We start from the raw sequence: 24,011 nt of genomic DNA, 5'->3' as shown, positions 1-24,011 counted from the left end.
CCCCCGGGACCCCCCGCATGCACCCCCCGAATACACCCCCGGGGCCGCAGCGGGGCGCCAGGCCGGGTCCACCCCATACACCCCCCGAATCCACCCCCGGGACCCCCCGAATACACCCCCGGGACCCCCCGCATGCACCCCCCGAATACACCCCCGGGGCCGCAGCGGGGCGCCAGGCCGGGTCCACCCCATACACCCCCAGGCCCCCCCATACACCCCCCTCTATTTACCCTTGGGGCGCCAGGCCGGGCCCCCACAGTGCTCTCGCCTAAATAACCCCCTGGGGGCTGCAGTGGGGTGCCAGGCTGGGCCCCCCAATACACCCCTGGGACCGCAGTGGGGCACCAGGCCCCTCCCAAATACACCCACGGGGCATCAGCCCCACCACAGGGGCAGCCCTGGGGACTGCAGTAGGGCACCAGGCCGGGCTCCCCCACTGAGTTAATTGCACAATCTGGGCCTTAGCATTGAAGTAGGATCACTAAAGTTACCTACGATTCTCCATCTTGATCCACACCTCATTATGCTCGGCTCAAGATGGTGCATTGTGTGCTGGGTCCTGGGACCTTCAGGGACTATTACATGTATGTTAAGAGGGACATGTATGTAGCTGCTCTCTTCTGTTTTTCCTACCACGTGTACAATGTACAGGAAACTCCGGCTCACGCTGAGCACACCTGTGTGTGTCTGACTGTCCGGGAACATCCCGACAGCACTTACTTGTGTAACATTCCGGAAGAACATAGTTTCCGCTGGCTGCCAAGGGGGTAAAAAAATCCACAGAGCTCTACAGGTGTTTCTGTCTTGGGAGCCACTGTTGCAAACATTTTGCCTTTTGAGGAGCGTGAAGTCACAAAGCAAGGAGGAGACAACAGTTTGAGGGTTAACTTTTGGCATTTAACCACTTTAGCTGCCTGCTGTGCTGTTGTCTTCTAGGAACTAGGCACTGAAACGATTAGAAAATCAGGACTTCTCTGGACAGATGTAATGGGCAGTGGGTGTGCCTGACCTGGACCGTTAAACAGCAGTTGTACAGTTAAGCTTCCAAAGCTTGTCTTTTAACTGAATGCTGTTTTTATTCCTTTTCTCCATTAGCAACTGAAACAGCAGCGGGATAAACTGAAGCAGTATCAGAAACGGATCACTCTGAATCTGGAAAGAGAGAGATCTGTAGCCCGGCAGCTGCTGAGAGATGGCAAGAAAGAGTAAGTGAGGCACTGCAGCGTCTGATCAGTGTCGGAATGTGACGGCCGGAGATGGCAGAGAAGACCGTGTCTTTGCGATACAAAAGGATCTTTGTTGTTTCAAACATCTGGAGTAAAGTTACCAGGAAATGTTATTGAAACATAGAATAGAAATGAGTTAATGGGATACGTACGTCAGGCTTCTTTCTGTAGACGAAGTGAGGTTAAAAAGGAGGATTCAGAGTGAGCCTGTGTGCTGAGCTTGGAAGGCCTTTGCCTGAGTCTCCCAGAGGGTTTGCAAAAATAGACTGTGGTCATCCTCTTCAATCTGCTAATGCTATAATTTGATTTGTGTGGGCACTTGGGTGCACCAGTCCCTGCTAGGACCTGTAGTTCCCATGGGCTAAAGTAGTGATTTCCTTTTTCTACAAATTACACGGGTTCTGCAGGCTCCAGACATGTTAGCAACACAGTCCAGGGTTCGGCAAAATTGGGCATCCCTGGCCAGAAATACCTCTTTTCACTGAGCTTTACTGCTGGCTTGCTCTGCAGAGGAAAATTCTTAACCAAAACATGAGCTGGAATAGATTTCACGGCAATCTCTCTGTCCTTTAAGAAACAAAGGTTGTGGTTTTTTTTATTTTGCTGACAAGATTACAAAATTAATTCTTTGGCTTAAATCCTTCAAAACAATTTATGCAAAAAATCAATTTGGGAAGCATGGCTCAGCTTGTGTTTAATTATAAAGCCACGACACTTATCCAGATTCATCTGCCTATGGAGAGAATTCCAGGCAGGCTTTGGAGAGCAGAATCTGTACTCTGGACAGAAGGAATTGGTGCCTTTGGGCTTTGGTCCCAACTAGAACTTCCTAACTTCCATATCCATATCATCAACAGTGCCAAGTCACTGCAGAGGGCTGACTATGACCCGATTTCAAGTGATGTTGTTGCCTTAAATTTGCCCTTTAGATTTAAATTTTATAAGGACAGTCTTTTATAGAAGCTCACATCAGTAGAAATATGAACACAATTTAAAAACCAATGGAAATTATATTTTGAGTGCCTAGCTCAATGCGGCCTTGACCTGAGTTCTCTGGTTGCTACCATAATACAAATAAACAGTCCTCTGCAGTGTTTGAAACCCAGACATTGCACTACTAAGATCCCCCAAGGGAAACTATATTAATTATTTTCTTTGTCCAAACTGGGAGAGATGCTGAAAATAAACAGCACAATCAGTGACTTGTGAGTAGTTTTTGAGAATTCTTTCATTGTTAATAATCGGGTATTTTGGATAACTGGTAAAGGAACTGGCATACAGCATGCATATTTTATATATATATAAACACTTGTATGTAATGTGATAGCATTCAAAGGCCCCAATCAGGATCAGAGCCCAGTTGTGGGTTTTTGGGGGTTTTTTGGTACTCTCCCAAAGAGTGTGCAACCCAATCTAATGTGCTGTTTAGTTAACAACGTCCTTTTGAGTTGTATTTTAGAACAGCAATACACGTGTCTCCTTTCATTGTGCTTTTCTAGTTAGTCGGTTGGCCATTAGGCTCACATCTTAGGATGCTTCCTCCCAGCCCTGAAGTGTTTTAGAATTCCCAGAAATGCTCAGTAAATCTTCATGCTTAATTATAACATAGCTATGCACACAGTACAAGTTTAATTGATCAGTGAACACTCCCTAACAGAGCTGATACTCTCCCTGGTGGCTCTGTCTGGAATTTGTTGGTCCCATCTCATTAGGCCTAATAACAAACCAAAGAGACGTTCTCCAGAGCAAAATACATGGGAAGAGGTCTGCCCGGCTTCCAGTGATGACCTGAAATACTGTTTTTTCTGAAAATATCTGGGGTCACGTGTAAATTCCTGCTAATCTGTTTGGGCCTGGAGTAGGTAAGGAAACCCCAGATTTTTTCAGGGGAGGGATGGGTAGAAAGTGTTAGTTATTGATCAGGAGTGAAGGCAACAGCCAGGCCTGCTGGGCCCTCCCCACCCCATGACAACTATGGCTTCTCCACAAGGCTTCTCCTGGGACAGATTGCTTTTCACTTTAAAAAAACATTTTAATGCCAAAGATTTACCAAATCCAAGGCAGGAAACACTGGATAGAAAGTGAATGGCAGGAGCAGATGGTGCCCAGCTGGCAGACCAGCGACAGCCACGGTGGGAGAAAGGCACAGGGGAAAGGGCTGGGGATCTGAGCAATGGAAGGACAGAAAAAACAGTATTTCAGGTCATCACTGAGTGCTGCTTCTGGGTGGTGCATGTGAAGACCGCTAAAGTCTCTGTTGTGTGGATATGAATTTAACGTGATCCATGTTAATCCTCTGTAAGCTGCACCATCCTCTTCCCCATTAGTGAAAGACGTGGACTTCAGAGCACGCAACAATTTGAATTGATGCCAGAAACGTTACACCATATTTAGTTATGTTTTCTGGCTCTGCGGATGACTAACCACTCATTCCAATTCGCCATTAGGTTTTCTCCCCACTCCAATGCTATGGAATTACCACAGAACTATCTATTGGTCACTGGCTTAATCTTTCCTTAAAAGAAATCTCTTGACTAAATGTTTGACTGATCTGCCCCTTTTTATTACCTCCTTCCTGATGGGAGTTGTTCCGCCGTTGCACTTGCCGTGTACATTTTACAGGAACACCTCAGAAAAGCTGTAATGTAGCATTGGTGTGATCTTTTTAGTCTCCCTTGTTTGAGATTTCTTTCTGCTCTTTTATTCGTTCAGAAAAGCCAAGTTATTGCTAAAGAAGAAGCGCTACCAAGAGCAGCTGCTAGATAAAACAGAAAACCAAATCAGCAACCTGGAACGCATGGTATGCAAGAACCAACGGATCCCAGGGAAGGGCTTATTGTGCGCAGCTATTCAGGGTGCCGGCTCCATTTTGCCTGTGTGTAATTACAGCTAATTGCCCTAACAGTCATGGCACTTAATGCTAGGCTAGTAGTACAAACATTTCATGGAACTGGCTACACCGTGATTATCTCCTAACCTAGTTAGGAACTAGGTCCAGTTTGTAATGTAGACGGGGCCGTAACTCTGTGCCTCGTCAGTAAGTAAAGCCTTGGTCTGGTGCAGCAATGGAAGCCTCCCCTCCATTTTAAAGAGACGGTTTCTAGAAGTGGGTGGAGTTCAGCTTCAGGGCCAGTTTAGACTTAGGCCTCTGCTAAGATTGCCACCAAGAGAGCCAGCTACTGCCCACTTCAGTGGTGGTGTCGATGCAGCCACCTGAGCTAAGGAATTCATTTCGCACAGGCCCTGGACCAGCAATCAGATGGTTACTGCTGCTCGTTATTACTGACCTGGGGTGGATTTGAACCAATAACCGCTAAGTAAAAGGCTCCATATTCCAGCTGCCTGAGCCGCCTGGTCTGTTTCTGTACTGCCCATGGATGGGGGGGTGAGCGCTCTCGACTCAGCGGTGACTCCTGTTCTTACCCTAGGTCCAGGATATTGAATTCACCCAGATTGAAATGAAGGTGATTGAAGGCCTGAAAATTGGCAATGAATGTCTGAATAAAATGCATGAGGTAAGGTTGACCCAGAGAGCTCTGGGTGAGGCAGAGTTATGGGTGTTCACATCTGTTCTGCAGCCCTGGTGTGAGGATTTTGGCTTTCTCCTCCTAGGTCATGTCAGTAGAAGAAGTGGAAAGAATAATAGATGAAACCCAAGATGCTGTGGAATATCAAAAGGTACGTCTAGCACACACATGCCGTCCTGAGCAGAGATGACCAATCATGCCGTGGACTCTGCTCCTTGCTACCAGCTAGGCTGAGATCGCCAAAACGCATTTCAGAGGTGACCAAATTAAGGTTTGAATTTAGGATTCCCGCAGCAAAAAACCAGAGCAATAACTGTCTGTGTCATGGGGTCCCCTTATCACATGCCCTGTTTTGTGTGTGTGTTCGGTGCTGTAAGCAGCCGAGCTGTCGTGCTTTGGTGTTCATTGGCACATCCGTCTCTCTCCCGCACAGCAAATCGATGAAATGTTGGCCGGCAGCTTCACCGAAGAAGATGAAGATGCCATTTTAGAAGAATTAAATGCCATTACTCAGGTGAGCCTTAATTTCTTGCTCTGGTAATTACTTTTAGTCCACATTTCCAAGTGGTAGTCTTTCATCAGGGAAGGGGTTGTTTCCCCTGTAGAGATGGCAGTTGATTTAATTCTGCTGGATATCCTAATTATAGCTGCATGTGTTTGATCTATGTGTCATCTAAGGAGCCAGCCAGATGCTCTGTACTCAGGAGACACTTAAACCACATTGAATGTTTGTGAGGTTGGTTTTTTATTTACACTGTTATTACAGACCGTAATCCTGGGGATCGGGGCACTGCCTTCACTGGACGGCTGTCCCACTGTACTTGACTAAGACCTTGCCTGTTCCAGACGGGCTTCGCTGTCTCACTTTCACCTCTGTTCTCTATCCCTCTACCCTTTATGGAGTCAATGGCTGTTCCAAACTCCAGTCTTGAGGTTGTCTGGCTTTACCACCGGAAACCTTCCGTCCAGTGGGGTTGTGATGGTGGGAATCTGCAGCCAGCCCTGCCAGGAGGAAACTCATGGCTAATCTGTGTTCATAATAAACATCATTTTACAAAGCCAGGCCATGCCCTGGTCCGCTGGAGAGCACTGAAACTAGCAGCTCTAAGCAGCGGCGTCTCCTGCAGTTCTGGGGGAAGATGCCTTTTTGCAGGCAGAAGCACCTGTTCATATAGTTTCCAAACCAGCTCAGTGCAGAAGCCTGAAAGGAGCTCTGTGCCAACCCAGCAGCATGTGGGCTGAGTGAGACGTGACATGTTGAATGTGCTTTCAGGAACAGCTCGAGCTCCCTGAAGTTCCCGCTGAGCCACTCCCGGAAAAGACCCCAGGTAGAGTCTCTTTATTTGATCGCACGACTTCCTGCTTCTCCTGCATCTTCTCAGGGGTCTAACGGCAAGTTGGGCCCCTTGTTTGCGGTGGATGTAGCGTTTCTCAATGTGAGCGGCTGAACGGTGCCTGGTGCAGTTCTATGCAAGCTTCTTCTGACAATTGCAGCTTATCCTGGACCTTCAGCACCCCCACGGCCCAGCCTCCGTCCAGCCTCTCATGTTGTTCAGCAGTGCGTCTCGTAATCTGCATAGTGGTCTAGCGCTCCTACCCTCTGGTAAACCAGGCCATCCCAAGTGACATTTCTCACGGGCAGGGAGGCTTCCTGGCACAGCACAATGCAGAACACTTGTTAGCGTGCTAAGCTCACCCCTAGAGAACTTGTTGTGTTTCTCCCCCAGAACGTGGGTCAGGCTTGGGAGTCTGATACCAGAAACGGTTGGGATCCCTCCCAGCTCGGCTGCTATCACAGTGTGCTGCTGCTAGCGGGGCTCCAGTTCCAATCCAATTGCTGCTCTTTTTAGGGTCATAAACTAGGCCCATCGCTGTCTGATGAGCCCCGTGTCTCTCAGAACTCTAGGACCCCTGGGGCCTGGGTTCTGCAGAGGTGACGCTTCTTGCCTCCAGAAGGGGCCTATGTGCTGCCTCACCCCTGAGCATCCAGTGCAGGAGACTGCGCTGTAGGGGTTGTGCAGATAGCACACGGAGTAGATGATGAGCCAGAATGCAAGGGCAGGTGAATTGTGACACTCCTGGGCCTTAGCCTGGCTTTGGGGAGGAAGGAGTTAAAGTCTGGCCCCAGGGAAATGGGGCTTTGTCCTTGCCGGAAGAGCTTCAAAGAACCCCTGCCCTGGGGGAGAATGATGAAATGGGGCTGGACTCACGCTGGGTTTGTGGAGCTGAGTCTCCCCTCGCTGTAGGAGAGGAATCCAGCCTCCTGATTGTAGGAGCCAGGAGCAGTAAAAGCCGCAGGACGTCTGGTTTTGGCTATGACAGCTGGACAGTAAACAAGGGTCAGTCAGTCCAGGCTGTCAATCAATAGCAGGCTGGCCACACCCTAACGTGAGCTCTACTTGGAGAGGGCCAGCTCAGTCCCTGTGAGGATGCATGTTGTCGTAACACACAGAGGAGGGAGATCTCTAGCCAGTGCCCTGCAGAAACTGCTTGCTTTGACCTTGTTGTATGATGCAGTGCACTGGTCTTTCCTGCTCCGGTTTCTAGACTGTAGCCAGTATTTGTTAAGATTGTATTTTAACTGCTTGAGCAATATGTGGGGCAGAGGGAGATGCTGGATAAATAGAATTGCTCTTGGTGTATCGTTCAGTAGATTTCCCAGGTGCTGCTGGAGTGCTCCTCCCTTGCAGAGACACGAGAGAGGAGTCCTGTTTCTCTCGCAGGACTTGACTCTCTATCTTCTCTTATTCTGAACTTTCTTCCACAGAAGCATCACCTGTCAAGATCAAGGCCAAGCCAGAACTGGTGGCAGCATCTTAATTCCACTCCTGGGGACAACCCCAAATACTTCCATCATGGACCGTTTGGAATCCCAGCATGCTCTGGGAACAGGATACGCCTCCGTAGCATCCCAGCTGCGCTGGGCGAATGTGCTGGAGTGAGGTTTCCTGCGCAGGGCAGGGAATCGCAGCAGATTATCGCTCTTGTATCAAGATTATTTTCTAGTGCTTTCTTTTTGTAATTTAAATTCTAAACTCACTCAGCTGCGCTGTCTCTGGATTAAACAGTGACTTTAAAACTTCCAAAGCCAAATGCTTTCGACAGGCTGCTTTCAAGTGCAAATCTGCCTGTGCAACCAGTGCTGCCATTACTGATCTGTTAGAAGCCCATGTGCTGGTCTTGGAACACTGGAGGGTGAAAAATGGTTTTCATAGTCACTATGTTACACGGCACTGCTAGGAACCCATCAGACCTTCCCTTTGGCTGTGATCCTCTGTGTCCCTCTGCTCTTCCTTGACTGGCTGGGGCTCCAGTGTCTAAATCAGACTGTCTGGCTTGGCACTGGGATCTGAGCGCTCGCTCTCAGGGCATGGGCAGCATGCAGCCAAGTTGAGCACAAGCATCACTTCTGACCTCCTGCAGGCAGTGACGTTGTGGGTAGTGACAGCCTCTCTGCTGAAGGAGAAGCCCGGAGGGATGAGGAGAAAAGTTTTACTACTTCAAATCTCTTGCAGCTCAAGCACCCTTGCGTGAGGTGTAGTGAAGCTGTTATGACGCTGGGCCCGGCACAAAAGTGGGTGTGGTGAGGCTGCTAGCAGAGAACTTCCTCCCATTGAATCTTATTTTAAAACTTGCTTATCTGGGAGGCCAGCACTCTTCTGGGCTGGGATCTCTGTGCTCTCGACAGGCCAATTGGCCTGATTTACAATAGGCCGCAACAGCACTCGTGAGAGAAAAGTTGCCCTGCAGTGAGATGGAAAAGGCCAAGTCTCCTCCCAGGGCACGAGTCAGAATGTCTTATTCCGCTCTCGCACTGTTGCCCGTTTGCCTGCGGAAACCTATGGTGCTAGGTGTGACCGAGCAGAACGTAAGTTCTAGGAATCTGATGAGCCTCTTAAAACTAGAACAGGGACTCACTGGCTTAGGATCCTGCTCAAAAGCTGTCCCCCGACTGCTCTGCTCCCCCCCCCAGAGGTGGACTCACCTTTGCAAGATGCAGATGGATTGAAATGGCTTCTGCTTTCAGATATCCGCACTCCCCATTGTGTGTCACGTGTGTGGGGGGAGGGGGGTGGAACGCGTGAGTGCGTATGAACAGGTGATTGATTCCGTACCTGGGAACAAAGTGTGTGGTTTCTTAAATTATCCCCACAAAGACCCTGGGTACTTTTATGTTCCACGTCTGCAAAAAGGAGCTCAATGTGGGACTCCACTGAGCTGCAGAGGACGGCTCTGCACTTCCCCATGGTGCAGAAGGAGACAGGACAGGTTGGCTGATGAATCAGACAGAAACCTGGGGCCCAGGCTGCAACGCCTGAATGGTGCTTACTCTCTGTCCTGAACTGACCTTGTGTTCACAGAAACTGTCCCTGGGCTGGTAGGTGGCACCTGGGTTTCTCTGTGCTTGGAAACCAGCATGCTCTGCTGGACGTCTGCAACCTCGCCTTGTCAGCCTGAGCAGGGCCTGCCGCCAACAGTGCTTGGCATCGTGTCCCTTGCTTGAAGACCCCCTTCAGTCCACTCTCTCTGCAATGGGGCAGTGGGATGTCAGAGAGCTCTTTGGGTGCTGCTAGGTGAATGCTTCTGGGGGAATTTGCGACTTGGTGCTAGATAATAAATATTCCCAGGGACTGTGCCGCTTTCCAGTAGCGAAGGGCCAACAGCAAAAGTACTCCTTTAAAATCTTGTTTTCCTGGATTCTGTGTGTGGGGAACTCCAAGGGCTGGGCTCTGAGCTGTCTCACTCCTGCAAGAGATGGGAGAGTCCTCTAGGTGGCAGGCCCCTTGGAACTTGATATTTTTAGGCTTTTAGCAGTGGATCCCTATTTGTGTTTTCCAGCAAAGCCGAGGCACAAATGGGTGCTGCGAGACCCCTCACCCTCACAGCAGCTCGAGCCCTCCGGGGGACTCTGCTTTTCACGGTGAAAGTGGCACTGCTGTTCAGTGTGATTTAACCCAGCTCTTTCTGGAACCAACAGATCAGGGCTAACATGTTCCCCTTTCTGTGTGTGTCATCTTAGTCCTCTTTGGAGCTACCAGGGAACTGGCCCTTAAGCCTGGCTTTGACAGGCAAGAGCTAAAGCAGGTGAGTCAGCTCTTTATTCCCCCCACCCCCATTTATTTTAAAAGTAGACTTTGTTGCCAGTTCAGGCCTTTGAATGTCATGCAGTATGCATGTTTCCAGGGTGGTTGTCACCGTGTTGGTCCCAGGATATGAGAGAGACAAGGTTGGTGAGGGAATCTTTTATCGGACCAACTTCTGGTGGTGAGAGAGATGGTTTTGAGCCAGACAGTGCTCTTGTTAAGGTCTGGGAGCGGTACTCTGAGGGTCACAGCTAAGTCCAAGGTGGAAGAGATGATTTAGCATAAGCAGTTAACATATGTTGTGAGAGACCATTCAATAGTATTACTGCAAAGGTGTTAACAGGCCAGGTCACTCTGAGTTGTCTCTTATGATATGTTTAGCATCAGCGGTTATCTGTTCCACCTTGTATATAGCCGTGATACTCAGAGTACCTTTCCCAGACCTGAAGAACAGCTCAGTGTAAGCTTGAAAGCGTCTCTTTCTCACCACCAGATCTGGTCCAATAAAACCGGGGTTCTCTCCTTTCATTTGGGGACCCCTAACATTGTTTTAATGGGGTGCAGACCCCCTTGGAAATCTATAGTTGAATTCTGTTCAGTACGTTTTCAGTCTCTTTTGCAGTCCCCTTAGACGTTGTCCATGGACCCCTTAGGGGTCCGCAGAGCACAGGTTGAGACCCACTGCACTAAAAGACCCTCACACACCTTGTCTCTGCACTATGCACGTTTCTCCACCAGAGGGAGCTCTGTCCTCACAAGCTCAGTGTGTGGGTGGATTTTTTGGAAGAACACATTCTTTATGTATTTAATCTCTCACTAGTGCCCTCTGTGGCTACTCTCGTTTCACCGTAGCTGACTCATTCTGGCCAGTCGGAGTAGATGCTGGACTGTGGCAATGGAGAAGAGTGCAAGGCCTTTCCGATGGTGCGCACGCTCCCTCAGGCAGGGCTATCGCTTATCACCGTGTCAGAGGAGAGATGGAAATGCGCTTCTGCTCGGCCTCTGGGCTTTAGTGAATGTCGTGCTAATAAAGGCCTTGCAAGCCAGGCTTAGGGGAATTAGCACTCTTGAAGTGTCAGGTGCACTGAAGTGCCAGGCAGGGACCTAAATGTTCTGCTATCCTCCGTGGTCTTTTGCTCATGATCCTTTTTTGGGTTCATATCCCAGACAGGCAGTTGGGTCAGCACTGAAGGGGTTAATGCAGCATGCTGCATTGGTCAAGACAGTGAAATGACCACTTTCTGCTCTGCCGACCCTTTCCTGTTTTAATCCCTGTATCCAACAGCTCGTGCTGCGTGTCTCCTTGGGAGGAAAAGCCAGGAGGGGTGCGTGACCTCTGTGGTGTGTTATAACAATAAAGCATTTCTAATGGTTTCACCCAGTTCAGCTTCCGTAATCCGATTGTCATGATAAATGTGTTTTGAGTGACTGAGGGGGGCCTTCCATCTCCCACCCAGCCCTCCTCCCTACAGCTGGGGGAGAGCTGGGAAAGGAAGGGCCAGAACCTGCACTCCTGTAGCACAGAGCAACCCCAGCTGGGTGGATCTGAGGAGCAGAATTTTGTTGACAAGTTACGGTACTATTGCCAAGACTGCGGTGTGGCTTGGGTGCAAACTGCAGCCAGGTAAAATGGAGAGGGAGAGCTGGGAGCGTGTGGATGTGGTGCACGGTGTATACTAAACCATAGTTGCTACTGGCAGCTAGAATGAAGGCTGAGAAGAGTAAATCCGGTGTAAACCCGTCGCTTCAGCCGGCTGTGACTGTCTTCACCCCCTGTAGTGGTGGAGGGGAGGCGCTGGGCTGAGAGCTGCTCAAAGTGTAAAACAGCCTCCGGTGTCCCTGGGCCAGTCAGAGTCTGGCGAAGGAGGAGGGGTGCGGGCAGGTGCCTGGTCTGCAACCGGGGTGATTCCAGCATGGCAGAATGGGGGTGTGGGGGTGGAAGTTCCCCCTTCCATGGTTCCAGTTTTGCCATGAAAACGAGCTCTTTGTCAGGGGCCCTCGGTAAGAATGAACCAGGTGAGGAAACGGGGCTGCCGGAAGGCTGAGCTGTGGGTTAGTTCCGACTTTCATTAATAGCAGTGGGGCCTGGCTGGACGGCCGCGTGGTTATCACGTTCCCTGCTCAGACACTTGCTGGGCCTCCCTCGCGGGCGGTCCTGAAACCGCGAAGAAGGCTGTAGCCAGTAGCGGCTCCACCACTTTGAACAGATGTTCGGGGCCTGGTAATGCGGTGCCTTTAAAACCAGGCACGTGCCCTGCAACCCCCGGCCCTTGGAGGGATAGAGAGCAGCACCCGCGGACTGGGGTAATGGGATGCAGCATAGCGCGTGGGGCTTGATGCGATTCTCCACCCCGCCGGGGGTGGTTTGGGAGTTACACCTACTCCACTGACTGAACCAAGAGGCTGGTGCTGGGGGCTCCCAGCTGCCTCCTCCAGTGGGACTCTGGCCCAGGGCATCGTGTGCAGTTCTCTGCCCCAGAGGATCGAACGCCCGGAGGTCTTGGCTGCTCTTGACCCGCAGCTGAACTGGCTTTTCCTGTGACTATTTGTCCAACCGTGCAAGGGGGGGGGAAGTGGGGGTCTGGATTTGGATCCATTCCCGCTGGATTTTACTTGGCCAGATTCTTCATTCAAGCATCTTTCCTCCTCAAAGAAATTCATTGAAGAAACAGTGCATGTCACTAATGAAATCCCTCTTAAACCCAGCAGCTCATGCTGCTCCCACTGTCTCTACCACCCACACAAAGCATCCCTAGAGACTTCCCCACTCCCCCTACTCTTCCCCTCCCCTGCACCACAGCCCTGGCAGCTTCACTGCACAGGATGTTTGATGCCGTCTTCCCCGCTCGGGATGCTGCACAGCAGGGTTAGTGCAAAGGTTTGTGACCACCAAAAGAATGTGGTTTTAAAGATGCCCATCACAAGCTAAGGGGACAGTGGGAGTGACTTGCAGCCCCATAACCTGTGATGAGCTCTGTGTAGTTTGAAAGCTTGTCTCTTTCACCAACAGAGGGGGGATCTAATAACCTATCTTACCTGACCCGTCTTGTCTCCCTTGTAGCCCCTTAACATTTACAGAGACTGGTGATTTGTCATTTCTAGCCGAGCTGTTGAACGTGAGTCTCTGTGGTATTTCTAATGCGCCAATCAGCACAGGATCCAAGCACCACAGCATTTAACGTGACATGTTTTGAAATGGAAAGATCATCTGACCCCGGGCAGAACGCAGGGATGGCGTGGGTCTGCTGGGAGACAGTGCCACCTTTCCATCCTGTAGTTGCTGGAGAGACAATCTTTGTTCCAGAGGGGCCTTTGCTGCTGCCCATTCCTTCCTGGCTTCAGCCGCCGTCTTCGCCCCACGGAGCTCGCCCAATGCTGGGCCTCAGGGAGCAGGTGAATTCTGCGGGTGCACAGATCTTGTTCCTGGGAATAATGTTTGTGAGGGGGAGAGGGAATTACAGCAGACGTTATGCAAGCAGCCTTGCCTTTAAATAGAACGTTCTTCAGAGTTGTCCACGAGGTACTGGTGCCTCTGAACAGCCCTTGGCTCTGTACTCTGGCTTTTTTAAAAAGTCATGATGATCCCCTCCCCTCCCCTCGCTCTTCTGGGAGTTGCCCGGAAGCCGGTGCCTTGTGTGGGGGAGACGCTTTCTTCACACACGCTCCCTCGTGGCCTGAACACCCTCTTCTTTTGAAATCACTGCAGCCCTTTTAGTCTATATTTAATTGAGTTGTGTAACTGCTGTGATGACGCCACGCCAGGCCCGTTGTCGTTTCTATGCCAACACAGCTGGATTTTGGGGCGGGCTGGAAAGGGGAGAGGGGCTTAGCTCTGACAAAGGCTGAAGAGGTCACAGACCCCCCCACTTGTCCAGATGTTTTCGGATGCGCCCACAGTGGAAGTGCTCAGATAAAAATCAGCGACTCCATTGACGTCTCAGGCCTTTGGATCTAGGTGTGTTTAGCCCTAGGGGTGAAGCATGCAGCTTCCCAGTGTTTGCACCTGGGCGATGGACCAAAGGCAGCAGGTGACCCCTGCCTTCACGGTGCATATGCTGCCAGCTGGTGCCTTAGAGTCACTGGCTCTGTATCTCTCCGTTGGTGGGAGCCAGGGGGGTTTCTACCCTCCCCTGTGAACACTGAGCCAGGAAATGTACAGCTTATATTTTTGGGGTCCCCCCACTTTCCTTTCTACCATCTTCATAATGATACTGTGCCTTTCAAAATCACTGTCCAAGCATTAATTAGGGTAGGTAACGTAGTAAAGATGGGAAAAATCCAGGCAGAGAGCGAGGGAAGTAACTTGTCCGTGATCCCGCAGCCCAGTGAGAGAGAGAGAACCCAGGAGCTCTGGCTTTGAGGCCCTCTGCTGTAACCACTGGGCTACGCTGAGGACTTGTGAGACCAGCCCCTCTGGCAGAGGCAGACTCAGCTGGGCTCCCAGCACATTTTGCGGGTTTGCGATAGTGATCATGATGCAACATTCCCAGTCACAGGAACAAGCCGTGCAGCTCAGGAGATCAGAGGAAAAGGCCAGGGTTGAAGAACCTGCTCATCTTTGCCCCTGCCCCCCTCTTTGTTTCACCCACATGGCTGTAAGCTCTCTGCCGCCGGGACTCTCTTCCTACTAGCCATTTGTGCAGCAGCTAGCGCCCCGGCGCCCGAATCGTTGAATGGCCATGCGCAGCCCCTCCCCCCCAACACAATACCACACTGGTGTAGGTTAGTAAGTAAAAGTATTCAGCGACACTGCATACGAAAATATCGGGAAACAGGAACTTTCAACACACGTTAGCATCACTGCATCAGACGCTCCATTGGATGAACTGGGCTGGTCACAGCCAACATACCTTTGCCCCAGCAGACGCCCTCATTTGATGCAAAATAAAGCAGAGGAAATGTGCGTCGGGGCTGGGAAATGCTGGACATTAGAGACTCAGCAGGACGCAAGGTAAATCCTTTTCAAAAAGTTGGTGGCTAATTTAAATGTTTGAAAAACTATTGTAAGGGCGTGATTTTCAGTGGCGCCCAAGTGGCTTTGCAGCACATGGCCCCTGAGAAGCCATGGGGTGTCTGCGCCCACACAGGGGTGCATGGGAAAAACCCACGCTAAACACTTTGATTTCACGGACTTTCAAACAGTGCCCCCTCATACCGTTTTTTCTCCTGCCTCAACGATCTATAGCTGTGTCTCTCTCCAGACGTTTGTGTGTTCATCACCATGGTACCTTCATCTCTATGCGATAGCTGCCAACTGCCAAGAGAGCAGCTTTATATCTGATTGCTAATGTATCTGCTTGTATTACTCCTAAGACACTGAAGTAAATTGCTGTTCGTTATTCCCTGGCTGTATTTTGATGAGCCAGGCCCACCTCCGTACAGCGCGAGTCCCTTCCATTGGAGTAACTGATGGGCCCCAATCCTGCAAACGTCTACGCAGGCGCTTAGCTTGACCCATGCAGGGCTTGAGCCAGAGCTGATTAAAACCCGTGACTTCGGCGGGCGTTGGGGCAGACTGCTGGCCAGTCACATTGGCTTCAACGGGCCGCCTAGCACGCGTCAGGTGAAGCATGCACCAAAGGGGGGACAGGCTCTGCCCTTGAGAAGGTTAAGTCGCTCACTCTGGGTGAGAGATTGTGTGTGTTCAATTGGGACCGTTAAAATCAGAGTCGTTAAGGCTTTGTCTACACTACCAACATATGTCGGTTTAACGGCGTTGCTTCCGCACTCTTGAGCGATGCAGTTAGACACCGCGCTGTGTCGCGGGAAGGGCTGCTCCCGCCTCTCCGGGAGGTGGAGTCCCCACACGGCCCGCAGAAGCTCCCCCGTGGGCGTAAGTAGCGTCCGCACTAAGCGCAGCTGCAGCACGGTAAGTGTAAACCCTCTTGCTTAGCCGGGGCTCCCAGCTTGATGGCTGGGCTGTGATTCAAATAGGCTTTGTGCTCCGTTGGTGGTTCGGCCATTCCAGCTGCTGAGGTGGAGCGGCGGGTGCCTCTGAAGAATGAACACGTGTGGGTCTTTCCCTCGATAACTGAGTGTTTGGTGTGCGGCCGTGGAGCTGCGGAACGGAACCTGTCTTCATGGTGACTCAGCCGCTGCACGAGGTGGGGCCCTTTGGGTGCTGTGTGCGCCTCGGGCTGTTGATCTGAGCAGGGACGGGGCTGTGACTAGTTGGTGCTCGTTCATCACTTGGGCTGGGATAAGCCCCGGAGCTTGTTATTCCTCTGTTATATGGTGGCTGTGGGTTGCTAGCTGCTTAGTGATTCATAGATGTCTAAAGCCAGAAGGGACCACTGTGATCCAGCACAGGCCATGGACCCGCCCCAGTGATTCCTGACTCAAAGCCATAACTCTTGTTTGAACTAGAGCATAGCTTTTAGACAGAGAGAGAGAGAGAGAGAGAGAGTGTGTGTGTGTGTGTGTGTGTGTGTGTGTGTGAGAGAGAGAGTACACACACACACATTTTATTATTTATGTATGTGTGATTAACGCTTTGCATTAGCAGGATCCTGGCAGCTGCCACCCGCCCACTTGTCTTGTTTGTCATTCCTCTTTCCTCTCTGCTCTGTGTCCGTTCGTCTCTCTTAGTGTGGAAGCTGTCCAGGGCAGGGACCATGTCTCCCTGCAGTTCGTACAGTGCCCTGCACATGGGCAGGACTGAACAACAACAATAATAAATCATAGCTGCTATTTCTGACCTCCGCTTATTTCAACAATGCAGCCGTGGGAATAACCTCCAGAAGCCAGTGTGGCTCCCCTTACACATACCCTTGCTGATCTTTCCCCACATCCCATTGTTCTTTAAGACGGCACTTGGGTGACAGCTATGAAGCATTAGAAATTCAGGAAAGTCTGGAAAATGAAAGGGCCCCAATAACATTAGCTCTTTAATAGTTTATGACCTCAACAAATGAACAATAGCCAAATCCTCTAAACAAGAACTAAAACAGCACCGAGATACAAGACTCTGTGCACTAGAATGTTTATGGTGTTCATATTTCTGTACTTCAGTACAGCTCAGTAAAGCACACAAAAAAGCTTTAAATAGACCAGTTTCCTCTGTTTGTTTCAATGGCTTGTGTATTTCAGACCCTCAGGAGCCCCGGTTCTACACTACTATGTACATCCACTGGATGGCAAGGACTGTCCCAGGCAGGGCTGCCCAGAGGATTCAGGGGGCCCAGGGCAAAGCAATTTTGGGGGCCCCTTCCATAAAAAAAGTTGCAATACTCTAGAATACCAAATTCTCGTGGGGGCCCCCCGTGGGGCCCAGGGCCTGGGGCAAATTGCCCCACTTGCGCCCCCCCCCCCCCCGGGCGGCCCTGGTCCCAGGGTGGTTATTGTATCTGGGGAAAGCTTTGGCTTCCTTCGGATCAGCAGTTTGGTTTAACCCTTGGGTGCCCGTACAGTGAGTGATCATTCCACTAATGTGACAAATTAACTGAAAAAAGATCGATGGATGCGGTAACTGAGCTGGGTTTCCGTGAAAGTGCCAGAATGAGACTTCTTGACAGTTTGGGCAGTGGTGAGAATTTTTGCCTGGCAGGACCCGCCCAGGGCTGTTCCCTGCCGATGCCCTCAGAAAGAGACAAACAAAAAAATCTAACATCCTTTGCACGTTTTCAAACAAAAAGCCCCAGGGGAGAAAAAAAACGCTGTAAACTCATGAAATCCAGAGACCAAAACAGTTACTGGCCATAAGAACCCAATAAAATACCAGCTTGCCAAAGGGGACAGGATTTTGCTCCCAACCAAAACTTAGCTGCAAGATAAAATGCCCCCTGTGCAGAAAGAAAATCCACAAGAAAAAGCAGTTCACTCCACTGCTTTCGCTCTAGCCCATTAGGACGGTCCCAAAAGGGACAAATCAGATTTCAGAAAATCATGTTAAAATTCTTTTAAAAATAAATGATTCTTAGCAGCATATCCAGGCAGTGCACACAGCAGGCAGCGTATTAGGACCCTAGTGGGGAAGCCATCTGCGTGAGAGATGCAACATGCAAATTTCCTGGTAATCTCATTTAACAAGCTGACACAAGCAGGTACATTTCTGCCTCATACCACATCATTTGGAGGGGCTTAATGAGACTAACCTGAAATCTTATTTTCTTGAGTATCCTCTAATTTAAGTACATGCCAAAGAGGGAAGATTGAGTATGTATTTTAGACTACCTGCTGCTGTCAGAGCGGAGATGGGATTTTAAAGGGAGAGCCTCTAAGGGCCTAAAATCTACAGAGTGAGCGAGCGTGTGTCTGCCTCTCCCATATGGCGACTGGGTGTCATATAATCATGGAAATTAATGACAGAAGAGGCCTGTTAGATCTAGTCCATCCATCTGTAAATGCAGCCTTACTCCCTGTAGTACATGGACAAGTGGCATTTATTGTCCTGTCTTATTTGAAATGTGCCAAGCAATGGGAACACAGAATTACCTGACCAGACCAGTGACCCATCTAGCCCAGTATCCTGTCTCTACCAGTGGCCAGCATCAGCTGCTTGAGAGAAAGATACAAAGAACTGAGGAGTGGGTAGTTGTGGAATAACCTGTTTCATTCGAGCCCCCATCAGTTAGTGACTGGTTCATGCTCTAAGACAAAGGGTTTATATCCCTATTTCTTTTAATCAGATCCATTGTGTATGTTCTCATTACCCATATAAATGTCTCATTCCTTTTGGAAATCTGGCTGAGCTCTTGGCTTGATGGTACCTTGTGGCAGTGAGTTCCACTGGTGAGTTGTGTCCATGTGTTTCCTTTTCTAGCTTTGAAATGTGTTGCTTTTCATTAAATGTCCCGGCCCTCCTCAGTGGGCACAATTCCACAGCTGGCTTCATCTCACTGCCTGGAAGTTTTACCAGCTGTTCAAATGCGGCCTCAGACCTGGTTCTTTCAGTCTCCTTTCCCCGAGCAGGTCCTCCCCTCAACAACGAGACCCCACCCAACCTCACTGCTTGGCTGCAACTTTGCATCTAGGGTACAGGTTCTCTCTGTTACTTGGTTGTGCTTGTTCAAGCTGTTGAATAGCTCTTTTGTCAGTGAATGTGTTGCAATGAGCGAGCGCATGACCCACCTAAGAGCGCTAGCATGTCACCATAGTGTAATCATTAAAAAGAAGCCCTAATGGAACTTTTAAAGTAGCTCTCTCGCACACTCACACACACACCTGCAGTCACACTGGGTGGATTACATAACATGGTGTTGCTACAGTAACTGCGCTCCACCCCAGCGGCAGCTGGAGGCGGATGTTAATGTGCTTGTGAGCGGATACGTTCTCTCTCGGATAGAAAACCCCCTCAGACAGAAAGGGAACTGGGGGTCCCATGAGAGGAGTGGGGAGCCCAGATTCATATTAGGAATTCTGCAGGAAGCTGAATATGAAAGGCAGAGCTCCAAAGGGGTAATGTAGACTAGAGTAGGACTCCCCTGTGAGATGCTTCGAACCACAACTATTTCAGAGCTGTTGGTATAACTTCACTAATGTTGGGCTTGTTATAGAATCACAGAAACGTGGGGCTGGAAGGGGTCCCGCAGAGTCCAGCCCCCTGTGCTGAAGCAGGACCGAAGTAAACCTAGCCCATCCCTGACTGGGGTTCGTCCAAGCTGCTCTTAACCGATGGGAATTCCACGATCTCCCTTGGAGGCCTATTCTACCCTCAGAGTGAGAAAGTTTTTCCTAATATTCAAACTAAATCTGCCTTGCTGCAGATTAAGCCCCATTACTTCTTGTCCTCCCTTCAGTGGACGTGGAGAAGAATTGATCATAATCCTCTTTATCACAGCCCTTCACAGATCTAAGGCTTATCAGGTCCCCCCTCAGTCCTCTTTTCGCAAGACAAAACAAGGCCAGTTTTTTAACCTTTCCTCATAGACCAGCTTTTCTAAACCTTGGATCATTTTTGTTGCTCTCTGCATTCTCTCCAGATTACCCACATCTTTCCTAAAGTGTGACACCCAAAGTTGGACCCAGTCCTCCAGCTGAGGCCTCACCAGTGCCAAGTAACGCAGGACAGTTATCTCTTATGTCATACAAACACCACTCCCATTAACACCCCCAGAATATTAGCCTTTTTCACAGCTGCATCATATTACTGTCTCGTATTCAATTTGTGATCCACTATAACTCCCAGATCCTTTTCGCAGTAGTCTCACCGAGCCAGTTATTTCCCATTTTGTAGTTGTGCATTCGATTTTTCCTTCCTAAGTGAAGTACTTTGCACTTGACTATATTGAATTTCAACTTGTTATTTTCAGACTAATTGTCCAATTTCTCAAGGTCATTTTGAATTCTAATCCTGTCCTCCTTGTGCTTGCAACCCCTCCCAGCTTGGTGTCATCTGCAAATGTTATAAATATACTTGCCACTTCATTATCCAAGTCACTGATGAAGATATTGACTAGTCCCAGATTTAGGACTGACTCCTGCAGGACCCCCTAGATATTCTCTCCCAGTTTGACAGCAAGCCATTGATAACTACTCTTTGAATATAGTCTTTCAACCAGTTGTGCACCCATTTTATAGTAATTTCAACTAGATGACATTTCCCTAGTTTGCTTATAAGAATGTCATGTGGGACTGTGTCAAAAGCCATATCACATCTACTGCTTCCCCCCATCCACTAAACCAGTAACCCTGTCAAAGAAGGAAGTGAGGTTGCTTTGCCATGGCTTTTTCTTGACAAATCCATGCTGGCTATTCCTTAATCCTTTATCCTCTAGGTGCTTCCAACTGATTATTTAATAATTGGTTCCAGTATCTTTCCAGGAATAATATAGAGAATTTTGACATGAGGTTCCATCTGATCTATCTTCTTGGGGTCAGTCCAGGATTGTTCCTTACTCTGTGTTCTCCATTGCTTTCTTCTCTCTAGTTTTGAATGTCTCATAGGACAGGACTCCTACCAGATCTCCTGGGAGAGTATTCCAGGAGGTTTCTCACCCTTGTTTTCTAGCTTGTTTCCCCTGCCCATGGAAAGTGAGGCTGCATCTCTGCAACAGACACAAGCGAACCATTGACATTTCTCGGAAATCTGGTTTGCAAACAGCAGGTTGAAGGTGCCCAAGGAAAATAATGTAAAATGGATGAAACTGTAACCCCACAGTGACCTCAGTACATTCCTGCCATTGCCTGATGCTTGCACAGTGAAGCACGGAAATAAATGGACAGTTAAGAAAACCAACCCAAAGGAAGTGGATGGCACGGGGCCTGCTATGGCCACACACCCTGAAAGTGCTCAGCAAGCCTGCTGCTGGGAAGGAGGGTTCTACTCTGGGATTAGCTCAACTCCTTAGGGCAGATACGATTGGGTAAATCCTCCTCTTCAAATGAAAAGGAGAAGATTCACTGGATGCTTCCAGCTGGGGATCAGGGGAGCCCCTCTCCGTGCTCAGCCTTCCTGGGATAAGGCATACAAAGAAGCAGCAGAAATGTGGTGATAGGAAAGAGAGCAGCTCTGATACAAGACTAGCGCTAGATGTGAGACATTCTCTGAGGGGCCTCCCAAAAGGCCTCTTTTATTACAAGAAATTACAAATCCTTTTATCTTCCTTGCCACAGGAACAGCTTGTTTGAATTGCTGGCTGTCACACTGGAATTAAATGCAAGAACCCCCCCCCACCACCACCACCCATGACGTAGCAAAGAACCACTTACATAACGCAACTAAAAATAATGTGATAAAGATGCACACAATGGCTCTCTTCCCATCCCTCTCATCTGAAAGCCTTGCCCTGGTGTCCTCAGCATTGAGGGTCAAGTCCAGTAGCCCTTAAGTGAGCAGCACCCACACTTCCAACTCTGAACCCTCCCAATCTGACTGGTCAACAGGCAGAATACCTGCTGCTTCCTGCCTTATTGGGGCTCTCCTGAAAAGATCGAACGTAGCATTCCAGGCCCCCATCCCTGGACGTGAGCCAGACCCGCATGCCACGGTCCCCTCCTCTTTGAAAGCTCACCTCTTACAAAGGGCAAATAAATCCCAGTCCTCCCAGCTGGGACTAGTTAACAAGCCAGACAAAACAAAAAGCCCCATCCCACATCCTTCCTTTGTCCATTGTCTTCCCTGCCCCCCAGAGTGTACAACCTACAGGTACAAACGAAGGCCAGGAACCAGAGTCAAAGAAAGGCAGCGACACTGGACAGTCAGCTGGACATCTTGTGGGCTCCCTTGTGTTTGCTGGATGAAGGCCAATAGTGGAAGGAAGGAGAAGTGAAAGAGAAGAATGTGGTTCTAGGGTAGGAGAACAACTGGTTTGTGCTTTCCCCTTCCTCTTGTTCTCAGAGCTCAGGGAGGAGAGAGGCGCTTTCCCCTTCCTCTTGTTCTCAGAGCTCAGGGAGGAGAGAGGCAGAAGATGACAAAGAAAGATGGAGAGGGAGATCCCACCAGACCCAGATCCTCCTCTAAGTCAGACATGAAGAGCCACCTGCCCGCCTACCTTGACCCCAAGGAGAGTTGGAGGAAATGGAATCATGTGGCCTCGGGCAAGCAAACTGAAAACACTTGAAAGTAAGAGTAGGCTGGGGGTGAACAGAATGCTCTGGGACCAGAGTCCCCCGCAGCACCCCAGGTCATAAAAGGAAGGGGTTGGAGGGGCATGGAGATGTATATCCAACTTGTTAACTACTGACCCCACGGCCACAGGTTTGCCCTATCCACATCCAGACCCTGATGTGCCTCTGCTGCCTCTCCCCACATGTGTGTTCCTCCCCCATAAAAAATTGTGCCTTTTTCTCCCACTCCGATAGGAGGCAAGAGATGTTCACCAGCCTGGCTGCAATTCAACTGCCAGCTCTTGTGGTTGTGTACCTCTGGCTAACAATGCTATTGCACCTGCCCTCCATGGTCTGGGAGCCTGATTGGCCATCGGTTGCATTATTATAGCTGGGAAGAAAACATCTGAAACACGAAACAAATGTAACTGAAGCAGAGACATTTGCCTGAGTTTGCAGAGAGCCTGATACAGTAGCTTTGAGGGGTGAGCTGCCCCATTTACTTCAATGGGTGCTGATTCAGAAGTCACCATTGTTAACTATTTCATTGTTCTTTACAGCATGGGAAAAAGGACAGGAAGAGTCATGCTGCAGAGATCAGCACCTGCCTTTCCCTCAAGGGGGTGGGAGTGGAGGGGAAGACGGAGGGCGAGTACAACATCGGGGTACAGTGGGACATGGTTGGTTTCATTCTGAAGGGGGATCAGGTTTCAGACATTTGGGAAAGGCAGCGCGGGGAGCCAGTCAACCCTCCAATATCTCCCCAGAGTCTCTCACACCTGTGAGGAAGCCCTGAAAGCCCTTGGCTGAGAAAGATGCTCATTGCGACAGAAAGGGAGACAGACGGATATTGGGGCCAGCGTGGCCTTGAAGGGGTGGGACATGAGAGGGAATTCTGAGGGGTATCTGGGCCTCTCCATTTGAAGGGAACAAATGAGACCACCAGATCCTTCTGCTTGGGGGCACGGTGGGGAACGGCAGCGGCCTGGCAGGGGTGTGGGAGAACTGGCTCAATACAGCACCAAGTTCTCATCCAGCTCCCCCTCTTCCCCAGTAGCCCCAGGACATGCCCCCCATGGTGGAAACCTGCTCTGGACATGCACTTCTACCGTAGGGAGGCAAAGCTCCCACCCAGGCCCTTTCTAACCACTAATTCCTTCCCCTCCCCCTGATTCTCCTCATTAACCGTCAGTGCATCCCTCTGCCCAGCAACCTTTATCCTGCCATCCATCTTGCAACACAAACTCTCCTGTCCGCCCGGCTATTGCTCTAAAACCCCCTCCATCAATCCCTTTCTGACCTTCTCACCTTGATACACGAGCAAAAGAAATGCTGCGAGTTCCTTTTTGTTCGCCCATGGGGGGCTAGGCGGGTGGGACGTGTGCGTGGTCTGAGTGTGATGGGGGGCAGGCCTGGGTGGGATGCGATGGGGATGAGGGACAGGAAGTTGCTATGGGTGTTGGGTGTTATGGGTGTAGGGAGGTGCTATGGGGATGGGAGAATGGAGATTGTTATGGGGGTCCAGGGGGCGGGTAGGGGATGCGGGTGCGGGGGGTGGTTGGGGGGCGGGGAGGATGCGGTCGCGGGGGGCTGTGGGGCGGGGGGGTGGCTATGGGGTGGTGGGGGGGCGGGGGGGGTGCGGGGGGGGGGGGTGGCGGTGGGGGGGGTGGGGGGCGGGGGGGGGGGGG

General features: G+C 50.2%; 1 protein-coding gene across 1 annotated transcript; it reads left to right on the top strand.

Moving 5' to 3' along the window:
- Positions 1-1,095: 1,095 nt before the first annotated feature.
- CHMP6 (charged multivesicular body protein 6) lies at positions 1,096-7,840 on the top strand (the record flags this gene model as incomplete). The annotated part of the gene is given in 7 exon segments (XM_034789596.1): positions 1,096-1,205; positions 3,939-4,026; positions 4,655-4,741; positions 4,839-4,904; positions 5,187-5,267; positions 6,027-6,081; positions 7,521-7,840. Coding segments are annotated over 7 exon segments (540 nt in total), but the record flags the coding sequence as incomplete, so codon positions are not given.
- Positions 7,841-24,011: the final 16,171 nt, after the last annotated feature.

This window comes from Trachemys scripta, chromosome 14 (assembly GCF_013100865.1).
Source record: "Trachemys scripta elegans isolate TJP31775 chromosome 14, CAS_Tse_1.0, whole genome shotgun sequence".
Taxonomy (NCBI): domain Eukaryota; kingdom Metazoa; phylum Chordata; order Testudines; family Emydidae; genus Trachemys; species Trachemys scripta.
This window is presented reverse-complemented; position numbering and strand designations above follow the sequence as displayed.